Source organism: Oncorhynchus mykiss, chromosome 6, assembly GCF_013265735.2.
Source record: "Oncorhynchus mykiss isolate Arlee chromosome 6, USDA_OmykA_1.1, whole genome shotgun sequence".
Classification (NCBI taxonomy): Eukaryota; Metazoa; Chordata; class Actinopteri; order Salmoniformes; family Salmonidae; genus Oncorhynchus; species Oncorhynchus mykiss.
Genome location: NC_048570.1, coordinates 82,283,721 through 82,306,131, shown reverse-complemented (window position 1 = coordinate 82,306,131; position 22,411 = coordinate 82,283,721). Strand labels below are relative to the sequence as shown.

The window sequence follows — 22,411 nt, the reverse complement described above, 5'->3', positions numbered from 1 at the left end:
ACATTGTGCCGTCTCAGCTGATTATTATAAGGAATTTAAAATGATTTATATTTTTACTTTTGTTTCCTAAGTATATTCAAAACCAAATACTTTTAGACTTTTATTCAAGTAGTATTTTACTGGGTGACTTTCACTTTTACTTGAGACATTATCTTTTAAGGTATCTTTACTTTTACTCAAGTTTGACAATTGGGTACTGTTAAACCACTGCGGACATGTCTGTTCCTAGAAAACCAGAGAACGCAAATGGCAATGTCAAAATTGATGAGCAAAAAATTTGCTAAACTCAGCAAAAAAATAAACGTCCTTTCACTGTCAACTGCGTTTATTTTCAGCAAACTTAACATGTGTATATATTTGTATGAACATAACAAGATTCAACAACTGAGACATAAACTAAACAAGTTCCACAGACATGTGACTAACATAAATTTAATAATGTGTCCCTGAACAAAGGGGGGGGGGGGGGTCAAAATCAAAAGTAACAGTCAGTATCTGGTGTGGCCACCAGCTGCATTAAGTACTGCAGTGCATCTCTTCCTCATTTCTGGGGGGAATGGCCCTAGCCCTAGCCCTCACCCTCCGATCCAACAGGTCCCAGACGTGCTCAATGGGATTGAGATCTGGGCTCTTCTCTGGCCATTGCAGAACACTGACATTCCTGTCTTGCAGGAAACCACGCACAGAATGAGCAGTGTGGCTGGTGGTATTGTCATGCTGGAGGGTTATGTCAGGATGAGTCTGCAGGAAGGGTACCACAGGAGGGAGGAGAATATCTTCCCTGTAACGCACAGCGTTGAGATTGCCTGCAATGACAACAAGCTCAGTCTGATGATGCTGTGACACACCACCCCAGACCACGACAGACCCTCCACCTCCAAATCGATCACGCTCCAGAGTACAGGCCTCGGTGTAACAATCATTCCTTCGATGATAACGCAAATCTGACCATCACCCCCAGTGATACAAAACCGCGACTTATCAGTGAAGAGGACTTTTTGGCAGTCCTGTCTGGTCCAGTGATGGTGGATTTGTGCCCATAGGCGACGTTGTTGCCGGTGATGTCTGGTGAGGTCCTGTCTTACAACAGGCCTACAAGCCCTCAGTCCAGCCTCTCTCAGCCTATTGTGGACAGTCTGGGCACTGATGGAGGGATTGTGCATTCCTGGTGTAACTCGGGCAGTTGTTGATGCCATCCTGTACCTGTCCCGCAGGTATGATGTTCAGATGTACCGATCATGTGCAGGTGTTGTTACACGTGGTCTGCCACTGCGAGGACGAGCAGCTGTCTGTCCTGTCTCCCTGTAGCGCTGTCTTAAGCGTCTCACAGTACAGACTTTGCCATTTATTGCCCTGGCAACATCTGCAGTCCTCATGCCTCCTTGCAGCATGCCTAAGGCACGTTCACGCAGATGAGCAGGGACCCTGGGCATCTTTATTTTGGTGTTTTTCAGAGTCAGTATAAAGGCCTTTAGTGTCCTAAGTTTTCTTAACTGTGACCGTAATTGCATACCATCTGTAAGCTGTTAGTGTCTTAACGGCCGTTCCACTGGTGCATGTTCATTAATTGTTTATGGTTCATTGAACAAGCATGGGATACAGTGTTTAAACCCTTTAAAATGAAGATCTGTGAAGTTATTTGGATTTTTACAAATTATCTTTGAAAGACAGGGTCCTGAAAAAGGGATGTTTCTTTTTTTGCTGAGTTTATTTCTATTTTTAAGCTGAAATTAAGGTTTCTTGGATAAGCCCAAATAAATATTTACATGCAAGCTTTGGTTACTGTCCTTCTCCACCTGACATTTTCCATCTTTTTGGGTAGAGTTTACTTAGAAGATACACAAGTGATTTGACTGCAGTCTTCCTGTTTAGGTAAGAGTAGTGTGTAGTTGGTATTGTGCGTGTGCACATGTTGAGTAAGGAAAGTTCTCTGACAGGTGGTCCTGGTCCACTTGTGTACAGGTGAGGGCATACTAGGCATCTAATTGGTAGGGCTGGAAATTGCCAGAGACCTCACGATACGATATATCATGGTACTTAGGTGCTAATACGATATGCAGTGTGATTCTATACGTATCACAATTCTATATGTATTCTGATTCAATACTGCAATTTGATTGCCATTAGGCGTTCCAACCACACTGCTGGACAAGAGAACGCCGTGAGAACATAGGTTTTGGATGTAAAAGTGCTCACAACATGTTGGCTAACCATTTAAAAAAAATCAAAAGTAGATGGGCTGTAGGATGATAAATAGCTACATTTTGGCACAGGTAAACCTTACTAACAATAGCTAGCTTTAACAAACAAGAATACAAAATAAAATAATAATTCTAGTCACCGGAAGGTTGCAAGATCGAATCCCTGAGCTGACAAGGTACAAATCTGTCGTTCTGCCCCTGAACAAGGCAGTTAACCCACTGTTCCTAGGCCGTCATTGAAAATAAGAATGTGTTCTTAACTGACCTGCCTAGTTAAATAAAGGTTAAAAAAACAAGAGTGAGTCCTAGGGGGGAGAGAGAAATGTAGAGGCTATCTAATACACTAACTAAAAGTCTGTACAACATATATTATTACCACCGTGTGCTCTGTGTGTCTATGTAAAACTACGGGTCAAGTCAATGTAATTAGTATTAGTAAACTTGTTACTATCATTGTCCTGCTCTTTATATATTTTTGTAATATAGCAGTAAAACTGCTAAGTGCTGGAGGACATTTGTAAGTCCTATTAGTTTGCAGGATCAATCTAAATTCAGATATTTATCTTGTATCACATACATTGCATCAGTTTCCTTTTGAATCATCAATACTGAAAATCAAAGGGTTCTTTGGCTGTAGGAGAACCCTTTTTTACTCCAGGTTGAAGCTTTTTGGGTTCCAAATAAAAATCTCAAAAGTATTAGTCCACATCCCAGAGCCTCATTAAATGTGCATGAGAGCTTTTCTGTGCCGAAGGACTTAACATTGGCTGTGATGTGGGTGGGGGAGGGTGAAGGTTAATGAATCCTTTCCTCTGTGGAAAGGGTTCTACATGGAACCAAAAAAGGGTTATTCAAAGGGTTCTCCTATGGGGACAGCCAAAGAACTGTTTTAGGTTCTTGATAGCACCTTTTTATCTAAGAGTGTAATGAAAGAAATGTATTATTTATCTTATTGCTTCACCGACATAGTTCATCACAACTCACTCTATACAAGTCACTTATATTAACATAGACAGGGCATTCTATTTCAGTTTTGTTATTGTAGGAAGACGTTAAACGTGTATATCAATCTAAAGTTTTGTCCTATTTTGACAAGTTAATCATACATGCAGGTAGAACTTGCAAAACATTTATGATGACATCATATGCTATATTACACGTATGTTACTATATTCCACACCGACATTTGAGGTTAAAAATGTGTAAGGGCATATGGTCAAGAAGATGAACTCTTTCTCTACTGATTCTCTGTTGGAGGGATTTACATGTCAGCTTTGGTTAAAGTTTATTCTGGTTCTTTGGACCGTGAGATTTTCCGAAGCTCCTGGGTAGTTTGCTTAGAAACTGCAGGAGTTATTTGACTGCGGTGTTCGTTTTTAGGTAGTGTGTGAACAGGGCCCTTACTATATTGTCTTTCCCTGAATCCTCACATCCCTTTTCTTCTCCTTCTGCTCAAAACCATTGGAGGAGAAGATCCAAGGTTGTCCGCAGGGGGTTTTGAGAAGGATACGAGGTAAGAGAATGTGAGGAATCAAGGACAGACAATTAAGAAAGAGCCCAGTAGAAAAAATATAAGCAGTCTAATTGGTAACCTGAGAGTACAGGTGATGTAACAAGGCACTCTGATGGTGTGGTGGGGCCTTTTCTCATTTGGACAAAAGTACGTCCTGCACCCTCTCTCCTCCGTGACCCTGAGATGAAGAGATGGGAGGAGGCTCTGGAGTACTGCAGGGATCACTACACCGACCTCCCCAGCCTGCTCTCTAAGACTGAACATCTCCAGGCCCAGAGCAAGATGGAGGGTGCCCAGACCGACCATGTGTGGACGGGTCTGATCTTCCTGGCCAGAGAATGGCTGTTGGTGAACGGGGACCACCTGGAGTACCAGGTCTGGACCGGCGCCCCACCTAATACCTCCATGGTGGGACCCTGACCAGAGATGAAGAGCAATGGGGAACCAGGAACTGTGAGGAGAGGAGGAACTTCCTCTGCTACAGAGCGTGAGCCCCAGAGGAGAGAGATATTACTGTAGTAGATATGATTATCTATGGATGCTCTCTACTTATTACAAGTTAACGCTGTGATTGGTTATTCACCCTATTTACTTGTTGATGCATATAAACCTATTGGGTTTAACCCACGGGGCGGCAGGTAGCCTAGCGATTAGAGCGTTGGGCCAGTAACCAAAAGATTGCTGGTTTGAATATCTGAGCCGAAAAGGTGAAAAATCTGTTGATGTGCCCTTTAGCAGGACACTGAACCCTACTGTGCTCCAGCGACGCCGTACTACAATGGCTGACCCTGTAAAACAACACAATTCCTGCACCTTTCTGGTCTATGTGACAATAAAACATATTTTTTTGTGTGTGTTTTCTACAATAGTCTACTATTTTTCTTCCTGTAGATACCGTGGTTATGATAGTGGGTGCTTTGTGTGTACAAAGACCATAACACTGGGCACAGATAACACTGGGCACAGATGTCAGTTCAATGTCTAGTTTTGATAACATTTAATTGAGTTGGTAATTAACTTATTTTTTTTACCATGTATGTTCTCTACTTATTACTAGTTAACGCTGTCATGACGTTGCCCTCTTTGGGTACAGCGAGCACCATCCCCCTCTCTGTCTCCTACAACTAGGCTGCTGTGGTCAGAGAGGTCGTAAATTCCTGGAGGAGATGATCTCCTCAAGGCCACAGTATAGAGACAGAGTAGAGTTTTCATAGAAGAGAACAAAGGAATTTCTTCCACCTCACAGAACTTGAGGTCCGAACAACATTTATGTTCCGGAGAAGGTATAAAAGATCAGTGAAGAATCCAGCTGGTGCAATTTTGTGGGGCTCATGGGAGACAATACAGCCACATTACCATAACGTTGTTTATATAATAGCCTCAGATATGAGGTTTACATCTAATTGTTGTATAAGATGAATGAGTGATAATGATACTGTTTGTAAAATTGTGTAATGTGATTTTGGACTGTTTAATGAAGGAAACTCCAATTCCCTTTTGAGTTTAACTAAATCAGAGGACCGCCCATGAGCCCAGTTCGGACCTTGCGTCATGAGACAGCCTTTTCTGCAACTCCCGAATAAAACCCCCACTTTGAGAATTTCTGAACAGACCATGTTTCTCTCAATTACTAGAGGACAAAGATTGCAGACCAGCTTACCTCAATAACGAGAGGGCCAAGGTTGAGACCAGACTGCTGAATCTTTTAACCATCCCACGTGGTTAAACTCTTAGACTATCGATACCCACAGAATAAGAACAAGTCTTTGATATTAATTACTAGTCTGCAGCTAGGAATTCGGTATCATTGAAGGGCAAGACCGACACCTGCCGAAACATCTATTCTATAACAACATCGCTGAATGTTACTCTGAAGTATCCATTCTGACCACGGCAGAGAGAGAGAGACGGACAATTCTACAAAAGAAACAAACTTTTCAACAGCGATCAAGACGACACACTGAGCGTAAATATATACAGTGGGGAGAACAAGTATTTGATACACTGCCGATTTTGCAGGTTTTCCTACTTACAAAGCATGTAGAGGTCTGTCATTTTTATCATAGGTACACTTCAACTATGAGAAACGGAATCTAAAACAAAAATCCAGAAAATCACATTGTATGATTTTTAAGTAATTAATTTTCATTTTATTGCATGACATAAGTATTTTATACATCAGAAAAGCAGAACTTAATATTTGGTACAGAAACCTTTGTTTGCAATTACAGAGATCATACATTTCCTGTAGTTCTTGACCAGGTTTGCACACACTGCAGCAGGGATTTTGGCCCACTCCTCCATACAGACCTTCTCCAGATCCTTCAGGTTTCGGGGCTGTCGCTGGGCAATACGGACTTTCAGCTCCCTTCAAAGATTTTCTATTGGGTTCAGGTCTGGAGACTGGCTAGGCCACTCCAGGACCTTGAGATGCCTCTTACGGAGCCACTCCTTAGTTGCCCTGGCTGTGTGTTTTGGGTCGTTGTCATGCTGGAAGACCCAGCCACGACCCATCTTCAATGCTCTTACTGAGGGAAGGAGGTTGTTGGCCAAGATCTCGCGATACATGGCCCCATCCATCCTCCCCTCAATACGGTGCAGTCGTCCTGTCCCCTTTGCAGAAAAGCACCCCCAAAGAATGATGTTTCCACCTCCATGCTTCACGGTTTGGATGGTGTTCTTGGGGTTGTACTCATCCTTCTTCTTCCTCCAAACACGGCGAGTGGAGTTCAGACCAAAAAGCTCTGTTTTTGTCTCATCAGACCACATGACCTTCTCCCATTCCTCCTCTGGATCATTCAGATGGTCATTGGCAAACTTCAGACGGGCCTGGACATGCGCTGGCTTGAGCAGGGGGACCTTGCGTGCGCTGCAGGATTTTAATCCATGATGGCGTAGTGTGTTACTAATGGTTTTCTTTGAGACTATGATCCCAGCTCTCTTCAGGTCATTGACCAGGTCCTGCCGTGTAGTTCTGGGCTGATCCCTTACCTTCCTCATGATCATTGATGCCCCACGAGGTGAGATCTTGCATGGAGCCCCAGACCGAGGGTGATTGACCTTCATCTTGAACTTCTTCCATTTTCTAATAATTTTGCCCACAGTTATTGCCTGCTCACCTAGCTGCTTGTCTATTGTCCTGTAGCCCATCCCAGCCTTATGCAGGTCTACAATTTTATCCCTGATGTCCTTACACAGCTCTCTGGTCTTGGCCATTGTGGAGAGGTTGGAGTCTGTTTGATTTAGTGTGTGGACAGATGTCTTTTATACAGGTAACGAGTTCAAACAGGTGCAGTTAATACAGGTATATCAAAGGGGGTGAATACATATGCATGCACCACTTTTACGTTTGACATTTTTTAGAATTGTTTTAAACAAGTTATTTTTAAATTTCACTACCCCAATTTGGACTATTTTGTGCATGTCCGTTACATGAAATCCAAATAAAAATCTATTTAAATTACAGGTTGTAATGCAACAAAATAGGAAAAACACCAAGGGAGATGATTACTTTTGCAAAGCCCTGTACGTACGGTCACTGTGGGGACGACGTCGTCGTCGATGCACTTATTGATGAAGCAGATGACTGAAGTGGTGTACTCCACAATGCCATTGGATGAATCCCGGAACATATTCCAGTCTGTGCTAGTGTTGGAGTGTTTTGCTGGTGCAGTGCTGGACTTTTTATAGAACCTGTGAGAAGATATTTATTTATTTCACCTTTATTTTACCAGGTAGGCTAGTTGAGAACAAGTTCTCATATGCAACTGTGACCTGGCCAAGATAAAGCAAAGCAGTTCGACACATACAACAATACAGAGTTACACGTGGAATAAACAAACATACAATCAATAATACAGTAGAAAATATATATACAGCATGTGCAAATGAGGTAGGATAAGAGAGGTAAGGCAATAAATAGGCCTTGGTGGCAAAGTAATTACAATATGTCAATTAAACTCTGGAATGGTAGAATGTGCAGAAGATGAATGTGCAAGTAGAGATACTGGGGTGCAAAGGAGCAAGATAAATAAATAAATACAGTATGGGGATGAGGTAGATTGGATGGGCTATTTACAGATGAGCTATGTACAGGTGCAGTGATCTGTGAGCTGCTCTGACAGCTGGTGCTTAAAGCTAGTGAGGGAGGTAAGAGTCTCCAGGTTTAGTGATTTTTGCAGTTCGTTCCAGTCATTGGCAGCAGAGAACTGGAAGGAGAGGCGGCCGAAGGAAGAATTGGCTTTGGGGGTGACCAGTGAGATATACCTGCTGGAGTGCGTGCTACAGGTGGGTGCTGCTATGGTGACCAGTGAACTGAGATAAGACGAGGCTTTACCTAGCAAAAACATGTAGATGACCTGGAGCCAGTGGGTTTGGTGACGAGTATGAAGCGAGGGCCAGCCAACGAGAGCATACAGGTCGCAGTGGTGGGTAGTATATGGGGCTTTGGTGACAAAACGGATGGGACTGTTGTAGACTGCATCCAATTTGTTGAGTAGAGTGTTGGAGGCTATTTTGTAAATGACATCGCCGAAGTCGAGGATCGGTAGGATGGTCAGTTGTACGAGGGTATGTTTGGCAGCATGAGTGAAGGATGTTTTGTTGCGAAATAGGAAGCCGATTCTAGATTTCATTTTGGATTGGAGATGTTTAATGTGAGTCTGGAAGGAGAGTTTACAGCCTAACCAGACACCTAGGTATTTGTAGTTGTCCACATATTCTAAGTCAGAACCGTCCAGAGTAGTGATGCTGGACGGGCGGGCAGGTGCAAGTGTAGCCGATGTGGAATGGCTAGCTAGTTAGCGGTGGTGCGCGCTAGTGGCGTTTCAATCGGTGACGTCACTTGCTCAGACCTTGAAGTAGTGGTTCCCCTCGCTCTGCAAGGACCGCGGCTTTTGTGGAGCAATTGGTAACGATGCTTCGAGGGTGACTGTTGACGTGTGCAGAGCGTCCCTGGTTCGCGCCCAGGTCGGGGCGAGGGGACGGGCGTAAAGTCTATACTGTTACACAGGCAGCGATCGGTTGAAGAACATGCATTTAGTTTTACTTGCATTTAAGAGCAGTTGGAGGTCACGGAAGGAGAGTTGTATGGCATTAAAGCTCATTTGGAGGTTAATTAACACAGTGTCCAAAGAAGGGCCAGAGGTATACAGAATGGTGTCGTCTGCGTAGAGGTGGATCAAAGAATCACCAGCAGCAAGAGCGACATCATTGATGTATACAGAGAAGAGAGTCGGCCTGAGAATTGAACCCTATGGCACCACATAGAGACTGCCAGAGGTCCGGACAACAGGCCCACCGATTTGACATACTGAACTCTATCAGAGAAGTAGTTGGTGAACCAGGCGAGGCAATCATTTGAGAAACCAAGGCTGTTGAGCCTGCTAATGAGAATGTTGTGATTGACAGAGTCGAAAGCCTTAGCCAGGTCGATGAATACGGCTGCACAGTAATGTCTCTTATCGATGGCGGTTATGATATCGTTTAGGACCTTGAGCGTGGCTGAGGTGCACCCATGACCAGCTCTGAAACCAGATTGCATAGCGGAGAAAGTACAGTGGAATTCGAAATGGTCGGTAATCTGTTAGTTAACTTGGCTTTCGAAGACCTTAGAAAGGCAGGGTAGGTAAAGGAAGTATTTGGTTATCTTTTCAAATGTAGTCAGAAAGGTCAAACAAAATACTACTAAAAACAATTTAGATGTCCTCCTTACATAGGAAAACACACATTAAAAAAAGATGTCTAAAATACATGTTTTGATGGCAAAACACTGATCAAGTTGATCCTTGTTTTTGGCAAACTTTTACATTTTTGCAACTTCTTTCTGACAATAATCCCCCCCCCCCCTATAATCATAACCCTATTACAACATTTTGGCATAGATTTTTCCTGATTTGGATCAATGATTGGGTCTCAAATGATGACTTACCAAATCACTTTACGCAGCAGATAAAGTTCCTTCCCTCCTGACAGTCCCTTGTTCGCCAGTGCTCTACCTCTCTGATCAGGGTCGCTGGGCGGGGGAGGTCCAGGCCTGGTATGTACTACTGGGGGTAGCCTACCCGTTCATCCACATGTCCACAAGTCTCTGCTTCCTAGACAAATCCAGCCCCTGATCATGACATTCAAACAAACCCCTGCTCATAATGGGGACTTTATGCAAAAACGTTCTTGTCTCTAATGAACACATGGACATTAGGACTAAGTATTGATTTACGCTCTATTATGAATCAAATCAAATCTATTTATAAAGCTCTTCTTACATCAGCTGATATCTCAAAGTGCTATACAGAAACACAGCCTAAAACCACAAACAGCAAGCAATGCAGGTGTAGAGGCACGGTGGCTTGGAAAACCTCCCTAGAAAGGAATACTGCTAAAATATATATATAAAGGTAAGGCTCATTCGTATTTATATTGTTTCGCAAGGAGGCACACAATTTATCCCAATGCAATATGTTATCCTTGCTTCAGTGGAAGCGGATGGAATGTTGCGAGACTTTGTCTGACTACGGACATTTAAAGAGAAGGCACTGACGCACAAATGACGGGTGAGATCTGCGACCAAACGTTGGTAATAATGTGCCGTCTGTAGTGTGAGAAACTATTTTTACAGCATGAGTTCAGAAGCGGTCATTCTGTTGGAGACTGTCAACTTCGCTGCTGAAAAGCACCGCAATCAACGACGTAAAGACGCTGAACAAACGCCATATATCAACCACCCAATAGGTACAGTTGTTATAAAAACAATCTTAACAGATGCTAGCTAGTTAACGTCTATGAATGGCATAAGGACTTAACTAGCTACCATTAGCGCCTATTGATGATAGCTAGAATCTTCTGACCGGGGCTTGTTCTGAACGTTAAAACATATTTTGCGGTACGGTTTTGGAAACACAAGGAACATATATTTCATATTAGCTAGACGTTTTTTTAAAAATTATTAACACAAAAGGTAAAAGCACTACACACTTTTGTTTAGGGTAAGTGTTCCCACGGTCTCATCTCCATGGTACAGCGCTTGTTTACTGAAGACAGGCGTTCATGTGCTAATTAGCTGTCTGCATCTGTTGTCACTGAAAGATGCTGTCAGCTGCATCTGTTAATCTGTTAACAGTGCACAGTAAGTGTGTGTTTTGTATTTGGAAAATTATTTTTGATATAAAAGTTTTTCTAGAAATGTACTGTAATTGAGAATTGATTCATGTTTAGATTGAGTATTTAGCGGTTTTGGCTGCAAGGGCCAATTTGCCTCTAAACATGCAAGGTCCTTGGACGATAAGGAGTAACGTTAGCCTCTAGTCCATTATTGAGAGAGGTCCTTAGCAATAACTCTCTCACTGCTCGGACTTCAGTGTATGGATATCTGCATTTACATTTGCTGTGTTCATCATTTTGCAGGTGTGGCAAGGATCCTAAGCCATGAAGGTGGGATCACAGACATTGAAGTTTTGCAAGTAAGTGTTTTATGTATCAGACAAACTCAAAATACTTTCTTGCATACTTGTTCCTGGAGGGCAATATTTTAAATCGTAATGAAATTATATTATTAAGTATAGACGAGTCAATGGGCAATGTTAAGCTCATGAAAACATTAAACATTTGTGTTACGAGTTTGTGTTATTAACAGGAAGGTCATGACTGATATTTGTGTTTTCCAACTGTCCTCAGGCAGCTTTGCTCCATGACACAGTGGAGGACACTGACACCAGCATAGGAGAACTACAGGCCATCTTTGGGCAAACGGTGTCTCGAATTGTTCAGGAAGTGACAGATGATAAGGCGCTACCCAAGCATGAGAGGAAACGTCAGCAGGTGGAACATGCACCTCACGCCAGCCACCAGGCCAAACTGGTCAAACTGGCTGACAAACTGTACAACCTGAGGGACCTGAACCGCTGCACACCTACAGGTGATTGATTGTAGGGTGTCCAATCAAAAAAGCATATTTTTGGACCCTCTGTGTAAAATATGTTAATTGTGTTGGTTATCCTATGAGAGAACCAATGGTCCAAACCCCATTTCACTATCATATAAACCCCATTTCACCGTTCAAAGGTTATTGGAGTTTTTACCCTTGTAGGTTGGCCAAAATGTGTGACTAAGTCAATGGAGGCCAGAGAGAGAAAGTGGTCAAAATAAGGAAAACTGCACAGCGTTGCGTTAACTAGGCTAGAAGCTGTGTAGGAGATCATTACCTGACAGGCTCACTTTTCTGTTGATCTAGTGTAGGAGATCATTACCTGACAGGCTCACTTTTCTGTTGATCTAGTGTAGGAGATCATTACCTGACAGGCTCACTTTTCTGTTGATCTAGTCATCTATCTTCTCAAATCATGTCTGCTATATGCATCTGCTGCTAAATCATGGCCGCTACTGCGGGATGGTAAATGTTGTCAGAAGTTAACTTAAATGACTAAGCAGTCGATGGACAAGGTATGACAACAATCCATGCTTTGGTTTTGTTATCCACCATTTCAAATGCTAACTTTTTAGCATTTTTGGCACATCCAATGCATGCAAATGGCTTCTTTATTAGCATTTTCACGCGTCATGTCCAAATCCTAAAGTATCTATAAAATATATATATATATTGTAACTCAATGTTACTGTGTGAAAATGCTAATATAGGTACCATTGACTTGCATTGGATTTGTGCCACAAATGTGAGTGACTGATTCTTAAAAAAAAAAAGCAAGAGCAGCACCATCTAGTGGTTAGAAGCTGGTGAATCAGGATGCAGGATGGGACATAAACCTAACAACCTCCATGACCAATTTCTCTGAACTGGGGAAACTGATCTTTATTTTCTAATTATCTCTCTGGCTCATTGCTTCTCTTTACTTCCCTCTCGTTGTCTGACTGTCCCTCTCTTTACCCCTGTCCCATATCTTATATTTAAATCTGTGTTGTGGTTGCCAGGTTGGTCGGCAGAGCGTGTTCAGGAGTACTTTGTGTGGGCAGCCCAGGTAGTGAGAGGACTGAGGGGGACCAACCCAGCACTGGAGAGACAACTAGAGGAGCTCTTCAAGCAGAGGGGGGTTGAGCTTTGACACCTCTCTACTTCTGATACAGGGTGGCACAACACAGCAACTCTTGTTGCACACTTTTGTAAAGAGTTCATGTGAAAAGATTTGAGCATATTGTCTTCATAATAGGAGCCTTCTCCATTGAATAAACTCTTAGCTCTCATAAGAATTTATTTTTTATGGCTAATTTATTATTCATTCATTCTACAGTAATTTGCATACATTGTCTGTAGAACTGGCAAACCATCAATGTCACCTTGAGTTTTCTCGTATTGAATAAAGCAAAGATATGCATAATTTTGTGAAGATGAAAGGCTGTTGTGGAAATTCACCACCATGTCATGGAAATGACCACCAGGGACACTTAAGTCAATCTTAAATGAATGATCCTTTATTATCAGCGCGCTGGAGAGGTTCCAACTCAATGCACTATAGAACATGTCAATCAGGAGCTCTGCTGGGGCAGTCCCAACTGTTGTCTTCTATATGGCTATACACAGACATGTTATATTTGCATAATTCATTCATCATTACTGTTTTGTTTCATACATGTGACCGATCAGTACTGGTTCATAACATGTGACAGACCAATACCTCAAGGCTTCTTCTCTCTAAGCCGAGACCTTGAAACTGAGAACTTTTGTTCTTAGAAAAGCACAAACGTTAAACATTTCCAGCACAGTTACTTTTGTAAATCATAGTTTGCAGGACTCATCTGAATTCTGATATGTGTTTTATCACCTACATTGCATCTGTTGCCTTTTGTATCATTAATACTGACAATCAAAGATGGGGTAGAAAATACATGTAATATTTATCCCCTCAATAAAAAAAATGAATTACACCATTTTATTTTATTTTACATTTGAGTCATTTAGCAGACCCTCTTATCCAGAGTGACTTAGTTATTGCATTCGTCTTAAGATACTATAGCTAGGTGGGAGAACTACATGTCACAGTAAGTCGATTTTTCATAGATAAGGTCAGAGCTAGTAAGGGGGGAAAAGTCTAGTGTAAGTTAATGAAAATCCTTTGGGGGGGGGGCACAGAACCATATAGAATTTCTTTGTATGCTGTACCGTTAAGATTTCCCTTCACTGGAACCAAGGGGCCTTGGCCGAGCCATGAAAAATATCCCCATTATTCCTCCTTGACAAAACTTTACAGTTAGCACTATCCATACCTTCAGCACTCGGTGGTCCTATTCTGTGAGCCTTGTGGCCTACCACTTCGCGGCTGAGCCGTTGTTGCTCTTAGACATTTCCACTTCACAATAACAGCACTTACAGTTGACACTCAAACCTCAAAAGTGGTCTCCTGATGTGGTTTAAGCATTGTTATGGACTTAGATAATAGAATTACGTTGTTTTCTGTAAGAAAAAGTGTAACAGAACGAAAACCTTACAGAAATGGGGAAAAATCTGAAACCTGTGAATTTGTGACTCAGTTGGCAGCCTCATTTATCTGTTTCAGTAGTAGGCCTACTATTAGCCTACTGCACAGTACAGCATGGGTTGGTCTGACTGTGAAAGACCAATATGGGATTCAACATTTTAGGTCATTCATAGTGTGTCACTGTTTCTCATATATTTCCACACAGGGCGCCTTTCCTTCGCCGGACGAGCCCTTTGGCAAAATGAGAGTATACCCACTTCTCCAGGCACCACTACAGCCCTGGTTAAATATGTAGGTTAAATATGTAGCATCAAATATGGTCAAGAATATTGAGTTCTCTGAACTCACTACTGATTCTCTGTTGGAGGGATTTACATGTCAACTTTGGTTCAAGTTTATTCGTGTTCTTTGGACCGTGAGATTTTCTGAAGCTCCTGGGTAGAATTTGCTTAAAAGATGCAGCCATTATTTGACTGCGGTGTTCCTTTTTAGGCAATGTGTGTACAGGGCCCTTACTCTATTTTCTTACCCTGAATCTTCACATCCACTTTCAAAGTCTCTCCCCTCTGACGCTGTCCTTCAATTCATTTAGAGAAGGCGAGGAAAGAGGATGTGGCCAATCAGAAAACCTATGAGGAAGAGCCATGGATTGGTTGGCTAGATTAAGGAGGCACTCTGATTGGTGGGCTGTGTGGACACATGAGAGGGGGCCAGTAGAGTAGCAGCAGGTTCATAATATCAGCAGCAGCAGTGGGGTCAGCTCCGCTCCACACCTACTGAGCACTGGGGCATCATGCAGAGGAAGAGTAGCTTCACTGGTCTCCTCATCACTGCTCTGTGTGCAGTGGCCTCTGGTAAACTCAGAGAATATCACTATGTGTCTGAAGAGAAGACCTGGTCAGAGGCTCAGCAGTACTGTCAGGAGCACTACACTGACCTGGCCTTCATCAGCAACCAGGAAGAAGTATATCAGCTCCTTCCCATTTCAAGGGGTGATTGGACCTGGATTGGTTTGCACAGAGATGCTAACGACCCAACAGGATGGACATGGTCAGGAGGAGAGAACTCAGCATTTAGGTTTTGGAAGTCAGGAGAGCCAAACAATGCTGGTGGCATTGAGGACTGTGTCATGGTACAGTGGGATATGAGATGGATGGATTCGCTTTGCTCCCGGACACTCCCCTTCTTATGCTACAAGGAGAAGCTGATCCTGGTTCAGGAGATGAAGACGTGGGAGGAGGCTCTGGAGTACTGCAGGGGTCACTACACCGACCTCCCCAGCCTACTCTCTAAGACTGAACATCTCCAGGCCCAGAGCAAGATAGAGGGTGCCCAGACCGACCATGTGTGGACGGGTCTGATCTTCCTGGCCAGAGAATGGCTCTGGGTGAACGGGGACCACCTGGAGTACCAGGCCTGGTCTGGCGGGAAGCTGCCCCACTGCCCCGCTCAATACCTCCACTGTGGGACCCTGACCAGAGATGGAGAGCACTGGGGAACCAGGAACTGTGAGGAGAGGAGGAACTTCCTCTGCTACAGAGCGTGAGCCCCAGAGGAGAGAGATATTACTGTAGTAGATATGATTATCTATGGATGCTCTCTACTTATTACAAGTTAACGCTGTGATTGGTTATTCACCCTATTTACTTGTTGATGCATATAAACCTATTGGGTTTAACCCACGGGGCGGCAGGTAGCCTAGCGAGTAGAGCGTTGGGCCAGTAACCAAAAGATTGCTGGTTGGAATATCTGAGCCGAAAAGGTGAAAAATCTGTTGATGTGCCGTTTAGCAGGACACTGAACCCTACTGTGCTCCAGTGGCGCCGTACTACAATGGCTGACCCTGTAAAACAACACAATTCCTGCACCTTTCTGGTCTATGTGACAATAAAACATATATTTTTGTGTGTGTTTTCTACAATAGTCTACTATTTTTGTTCCTGTAGATACCGTGTTTATGATAGTGGGTGCTTTGTGTGTACAAAGACCATAACACTGGGCACAGATAACACTGGGCACAGATGTCAGTTCAATGTCTAGTTTTGATAACATTTAATTGAGTTGGTAATTAACTTATTTTTTTTACGATGTCATTCGATTTAGGTAGGGTAAAATAATATAGACAAGAAATCACGGAATTCCTTCAGGTTGATGACTCTGCAAATCCAATCAGTTTTCCTCTTTGATTCATCCCCATCAGAATGAGAAACAGTAACAGTAGATATGAACGTACACATCATGTATTGAATATCATGTAAGGAAACCAACTGTTGGTATGAAATAAATAAATAACTTAGACAAAGATAAGACCTTCCTTCTCATTTTTATTGGTGCACCTAGAAATAATAATAGATAGCAGAACATCTAATTGAGAGATCATCAACACATTGATAACCTGTCATGTACTATTAAATATGTGTCTGAAATAGTGAAAATATGAACTATTTACATGGTTTATGGTTACAAAAGGATGTAATCCAAAATGCACTTGAAGGAAACAGAATTGACAATAACTGCAAATCAAATCACAAAGTGGGGGAGAGAGGGGGAGAGAAACAGAGGGGGGAGTAAGGAGGGAGAGACAGAGAGGGGAGGAAGGAGGGAGAGACAGAGGGGGGAGGAAGGTAAGGAAGGAGGGAGAGAGACAGACAGAGGGGAGGAAGGTAAGGAAGGAGGGAGAGACAGACAGAGGGGAGGAAGGTAAGGAAGGAGGGAGGGAGACAGACAGAGGGGAGGAAGGTAAGGAAGGAGGGGGAGACAGACAGAGGGGGGAGGAAGAGAGAGACAGACAGAGGGGAGGAAGATAAGGAAGGAGGGAGAGACAGACAGAGGGGAGGAAGGTAAGGAAGGAGGGAGAGACAGACAGACAGAGGGGAGGAAGGTAAGGAAGGAGGGAGAGACAGACAGACAGAGGGGAGGAAGGTAAGGAAGGAGGGAGAGACAGACAGACAGAGGGGAGGAAGGTAAGGAAGGAGGGAGAGATAGACAGAGGGGAGGAAGGTAAGGAAGGAGGGAGAGTCAGATAGAGGGGGGAGGAAGGAGGAAGAGAGAGACAGACAGAGGGGAGGAAGGTAAGGAAGGAGGGAGAGACAGACAGAGGGGAGGAAGGTAAGGAAGGAGGGAGAGACAGACAGAGGGGAGGAAGGTAAGGAAGGAGGGAGAGACAGACAGAGGGGAGGAAGGTAAGGAAGGAGGGAGAGAGAGACAGAGGGGAGGAAGGAGGAAGAGAGAGACAGAGGGGGGAGGAAGGAGGGAGAGAGAGACAGAGGGGGGAGGAAGGTATGGAAGGAGGGAGAGACAGACAGAGGGGGAGGAAGGAGGGAGAAACAGAGTGGGGAGGAATGTATGGAAGGAGGGAGAGACAGACAGAGGGGAGGAAGTTAAGGAAGGAGGGAGAGAGAGACAGAGGGGGGAGGAATGAGGGAGAGCCAGACAGAGGGGGGAGGAAGGTATGGAAGGAGGGAGAGACAGACAGAGGTGAGGAAGGTAAGGAAGGAGGGAGAGACAGACAGAGGGGAGGAAGGTAAGGAAGGAGGGAGAGACAGACAGAGGGGAGGAAGGTAAGGAAGGAGGGAGAGAGAGACAGAGGGGAGGAAGGTAAGGAAGGAGGCAGAGACAGAGGGGGGAGGAAGGAGGGAGAGACAGAGGGGGGAGGAAGGTAAGGAAGGAGGGAGAGAGAGACAGAGCTGGAGGAAGGTAAGGAAGGAGGGAGAGACAGACAGAGGGGAGGAAGGTAAGGAAGGAGGGAGAGACAGACAGAGCTGGAGGAAGGTAAGGAAGGAGGGAGAGACAGACAGAGGGGAGGAAGGTAAGGAAGGAGGGAGAGAGAGACAGAGGGGAGGAAGGTAAGGAAGGAGGGAGAGAGAGACAGAGGGGGGAGGAAGGAGGGAGAGAGACAGAGGGGGGAGGAAGGTATGGAAGGAGGGAGAGACAGACAGAGGGGAGGAAGTTAAGGAAGGAGGGAGAGAGAGACAGAGGGGAGGAAGGTAAGGAAGGAGGCAGAGACAGATAGAGGGGGGAGGAAGGAGGGAGAGACAGAGGGGGGAGGAAGATAAGGAAGGAGGGAGAGAGAGACAGAGGGGGGAGGAAGGAGGGAGAGACAGACAGAGGGGGGAGGAAGGTAAGGAAAGAGGGGGAGAGAGACAGAGGGGGGAGGAAGGAGGGAGAGAGAGACAGAGGGGGGAGGAAGGAGGGAGAGACAGACAGAGCTGGAGGAAGGTAAGGAAGGAGGGAGAGACAGACAGAGGGGGAGGAAGGTATGGAAGGAGGGAGAGAGACAGAGGGGGGAGGAAGGTATGGAAGGAGGGAGAGAGACAGAGGGGGGAGGAAGGTACGGAAGGAGGGAGAGAGACAGAAGGGGAGGAAGGTACGGAAGGAGGGAGAGAGACACAGGGCGGAGGAAGGTACAGAAGGAGGGAGAGAGACAGAGGGGCGAGGAAGATACGGAAGGAGGGAGAGAGACAGAGGGGGGAGGAAGGTACAGAAGGAGGGAGAGAGACAGAGGGGGGAGGAAGGTACGGAAGGAGGGAGAGAGACAGAGGGGGGAGGAAGGTACGGAAGGAGGGAGAGAGACAGAGGGGGGAGGAAGGTACGGAAGGAGGGAGAGAGACAGAGGTGGGAGGAAGGTACGGAAGGAGGGAGAGAGACAGAGGGGGGAGGAAGGTACGGAAGGAGGGAGAGAGACAGAGGGGGGAGGAAGGTACGGAAGGAGGGAGAGAGACAGGGGGGAGGAAGGTACGGAAGGAGGGAGAGAGAAAGAGGGGGGAGGAAGGTACGGAAGGAGGGAGAGAGACAGGGGGGAGGAAGGTACGGAAGGAGGGAGAGAGAAAGAGGGGGGAGGAAGGTACGGAAGGAGGGAGAGAGACGGGGGAGGAAGGTACGGAAGGAGGGAGAGAGAAAGAGGGGGGAGGAAGGCACGGAAGGATGGGGACGGCGAGACAGACGGTGATCTGGGAAACCTGTTGTCTGGGAAGTGTCCTTGTGTATCGCTTTGTTGTTGTTGTAGTTTGGTTACTGACATACTCCAAATGAACTTAGCTAACTGTATCTGATACAATATATCTGATTCCAGCCTCGGGGCCATCAAATAAACGTAATAATAATAATAATAGTAAATGAATCGGTTTCATCTGACAGTTGTGTCCAGTAATAGTCATTGTAACAACCACAAGCACCGTGGAATGTAATCTGTGTAAAATAACGGGCTGGACCAAAGATTATATTCTTAACACGAAACCAATGGTGTACATTGTCCCCTAAACCGGGCATTCATCTACTAAATTCCATAGGTTGTAATTCTACATTTACAAACAGTATATTTTTTCCCTCCACCACAAACACCCATGTCAATCAAACAGTGCTCTTGAATTTCAGGATGAAGACTAAAACAAATGTAGTTAAAGAAGCAGAAAATAAGTGCAGTGCTGGACTTCTGAACCTGTGAGAGGAAAGTATTCAGACCCCTTGACTTTTTCCACATTTTGTTATGTTACAGCCTTAATTTAAAACCGATTTTAAAAATGTTTTTCCCCCTAAACAATCTACACGCAATACCCCATAATGACAATGCGAAAACAGGATTTTCTAATTTATAACAAATGTAAAAACAGAACTAATTGATTTACATAAGTATTCCATAGGTCATCCTTGAGATATTTCTCCAACTTGATTGGAGTCCACCTGTGGTAAATTCAATTGATTGGACATGATTTGGAAAGACACACACCTGTCCATATAAGGTCCCACAGTTGACAGTGCATGTCAGAGTAAAAACCAAGACATGAGATCGAAATAATTGTCCGTTGAGCTCCGAGACAGGATTGGGTCAAGGCACAGATCTGGGGAAGGGTACCAAAACATTCCTGCAGCATTGAAGGTCCCCAAGAACACAGTGGCCTCCATCATTCTTAAATGGAAGAAGTTTGGAACCACCAAGACTATTCCTAGAGCTAGCTGCCCGGCCAAACTGAGCAATCGTGGGAGAAGGCCCTTGGTCAAGGAGGTGACCAAGAACCCGATGGTCACTCTGACAGAGCTCCAGAGTTACTCTGTGGAGATGAGAGAACCTTCCAGCAGGACAACCATCTCTGCAGCACTCCACCAATCAGGTAATTATGGTAGAATGGCTAGATGGAAGCCACTCCTCAGTAAAAGGCACATGACAGCCTGCTTGGTTACCAAAAGCACCTAAAAGACTCTCCGACCATGAGAAGCAAAATTCTCTGGTCTGATGAAACTAAGATTGAACTCTTTGGACTGAATGCCAAGCGTCACGTCTGTAGGAAACCTGGCACCATCCCTACGTTGAAGCATGGTGGTGGCAGCATCATGCTGTGGGGATGTTTGTCAGTGGCAGGGACTGGGAGATTAGTCAGCATCGAGGGAAAGGTGAATGGAGCAAAGTACAGAAAGAGACCCTTGATGAAAACCTGCTCCAGATCATTCAGGACCTCAGAGTGGGATGAAGGTTCACCTTCCAACAGGACAATGACCCTAAGCACACAGCCAAGACAACGCAGGAGTGGCTTTGGGACAAGTCTCTGAAGGTCCTTGAGTGGCCCAGCGAGAGCCCGGACTTGAACAAGATTGAACATCTCTGGAGAGACCTGAAAATAGCTGTGCAGTGACGCTCCCCATCCAACCTGACAGAGCTTGAGAGGATCTGCAGAGAAAAATTGGAGAAACTCCCCAAACACAGGTCTGCCAAGCTTATAGCGTCATACCCAAGAAGTCTCGAGCCTGTAATCGCTGGTAATGGAGCTTCAACAAAGTACTGAGTAAAGGGTCTGAATTCTTATGTAAATTTGGTATTTAAATTTGTAAAGAATTATACATTTGCTAAAATGTTTAAAAACCTGTTTTTGCTTTGCCATTATGGGGTATTGTGTGTAGATGAGGGTTTGAATACTTTCTAAATACACTGTATTTCAGCATAATGTAGGCCTACCAACAAAACCAATGGAGCAAATCCCATCACATTTTCACATGGAAATGGCATTTGATTTCTATGATATTGCCTACAGTCTGTCTGTATGTGGTGTTCAATACAGGCCTACATTGCATGAGACTTCTAAAAACGTTTTTACATTATGAAGGGCTTAACATGAATTCAAACTTTTTTACTTGGTCTGTAACACCATGTGCCAAGTCGGTGACTGTAAATTGCATTGTATTATGTTGTATGATGCAAGAAACCACTTTACAAAATACAATTAATTATTAGTACCAAACAGAGAATTAGAAAATATAGGCTACCCCTCTGCCTATTGGCTTATTTGCATGTTCAAAACTGTCTCAAAATGCAATGCTGCTGGCACTAAGACAGCATTGAATGAGCTGTATTCCGCCATAAGCAAACAAGAAAACGTTCACCCAGAGGAGGCGCTCCTAGTAGCCGGGAACTTTAATGCGGGGAAACTTAAGTCTGTTTTACCAAATTTCAATCAGCATGTTAAATGTGCTACCAGAGGGGAAAACACTCTGGACCACCATTACTCCACACACAGAGACACATACAAAGCTCTCCCTCACACTCCATTTGGCAAATCTGACCATAATTCTTTCTTTCTGATTCCTGCTTACAAGCTCAAATGAAAGCAGGAAGCACCAGTGACTAGATCAATAAAAAAAGTGGTCAGATGAAGCAGATGCTAAGCTACATGACTGTTTTGCTATCACAGACTAGAATATGTTCTGAGATTCCTCCGATGGCATTGAGGAGTACACCACATCAGTCATTGGATTCATCAATAACTGCATCGATGACGTCTTCCCCACAGTGACAGTACGTACATACCCCAATCCGAAGCCATGGATTACAGGCAACATCCGCACTGAGCTAAAGGCTAGAGTTGCCGCTTTCAAGGAGCAGGACTCTAACCCGGAAGCTTATAAGAAATCCCTCTGTGCCCTCCGATGAACCATCAAACCGGCAAAGCATCAATACAGAACAAAGATTGAATCGTACTACACCGGCTCTGAAGCTCGTCGAATGTGGCAGGGCTTGCAAACCATTACAGACTACAAAGGGAAGCACAGCCGAGAGCTGCCCAGTAACACGAGCCTACCAGACGAGCTAACCTACTTCGATGCTCGCTTCAAGGCAAATAACACTCAAACATGTATGAGAGCACCAGCTGTTCAGGAAGACTGTGTGATCACGCTCTCCACAGCCGATGTGAGTAAGATCTTTGAACATTCACAAGGCCGCGGGGCCAGACGGATTACCAAGACGTGTACTGCGAGCATGCGCTGACCAAATGGCAAGTGTCCTC

General features: G+C 44.5%; 1 protein-coding gene across 3 annotated transcripts; it reads left to right on the top strand.

Annotated features, from left to right (window-relative positions):
• Window positions 1–10,188: 10,188 nt before the first annotated feature.
• Window positions 10,189–16,434, top strand: LOC110526672 (guanosine-3',5'-bis(diphosphate) 3'-pyrophosphohydrolase MESH1-like). 3 transcript variants are annotated; one of them, XM_036981150.1, is made up of 5 exons: window positions 10,336–10,443; window positions 10,798–10,837; window positions 11,116–11,171; window positions 11,386–11,626; window positions 12,637–13,056. In XM_036981150.1, the coding sequence occupies exons 2-5, from the start codon at window positions 10,798–10,800 to the stop codon at window positions 12,765–12,767; spliced, it is 468 nt and encodes a 155-aa protein (XP_036837045.1). In that variant the 5' UTR covers window positions 10,336–10,443; the 3' UTR covers window positions 12,768–13,056. The 3 variants fall into 3 exon arrangements, with proteins under 3 accessions (XP_036837044.1, XP_036837045.1, XP_036837043.1); XM_036981148.1 differs by having other exon boundaries at window positions 10,347–10,443; window positions 12,637–16,434; XM_036981149.1 differs by lacking the exon at window positions 10,798–10,837 and having other exon boundaries at window positions 10,189–10,443.
• Window positions 16,435–22,411: the final 5,977 nt, after the last annotated feature.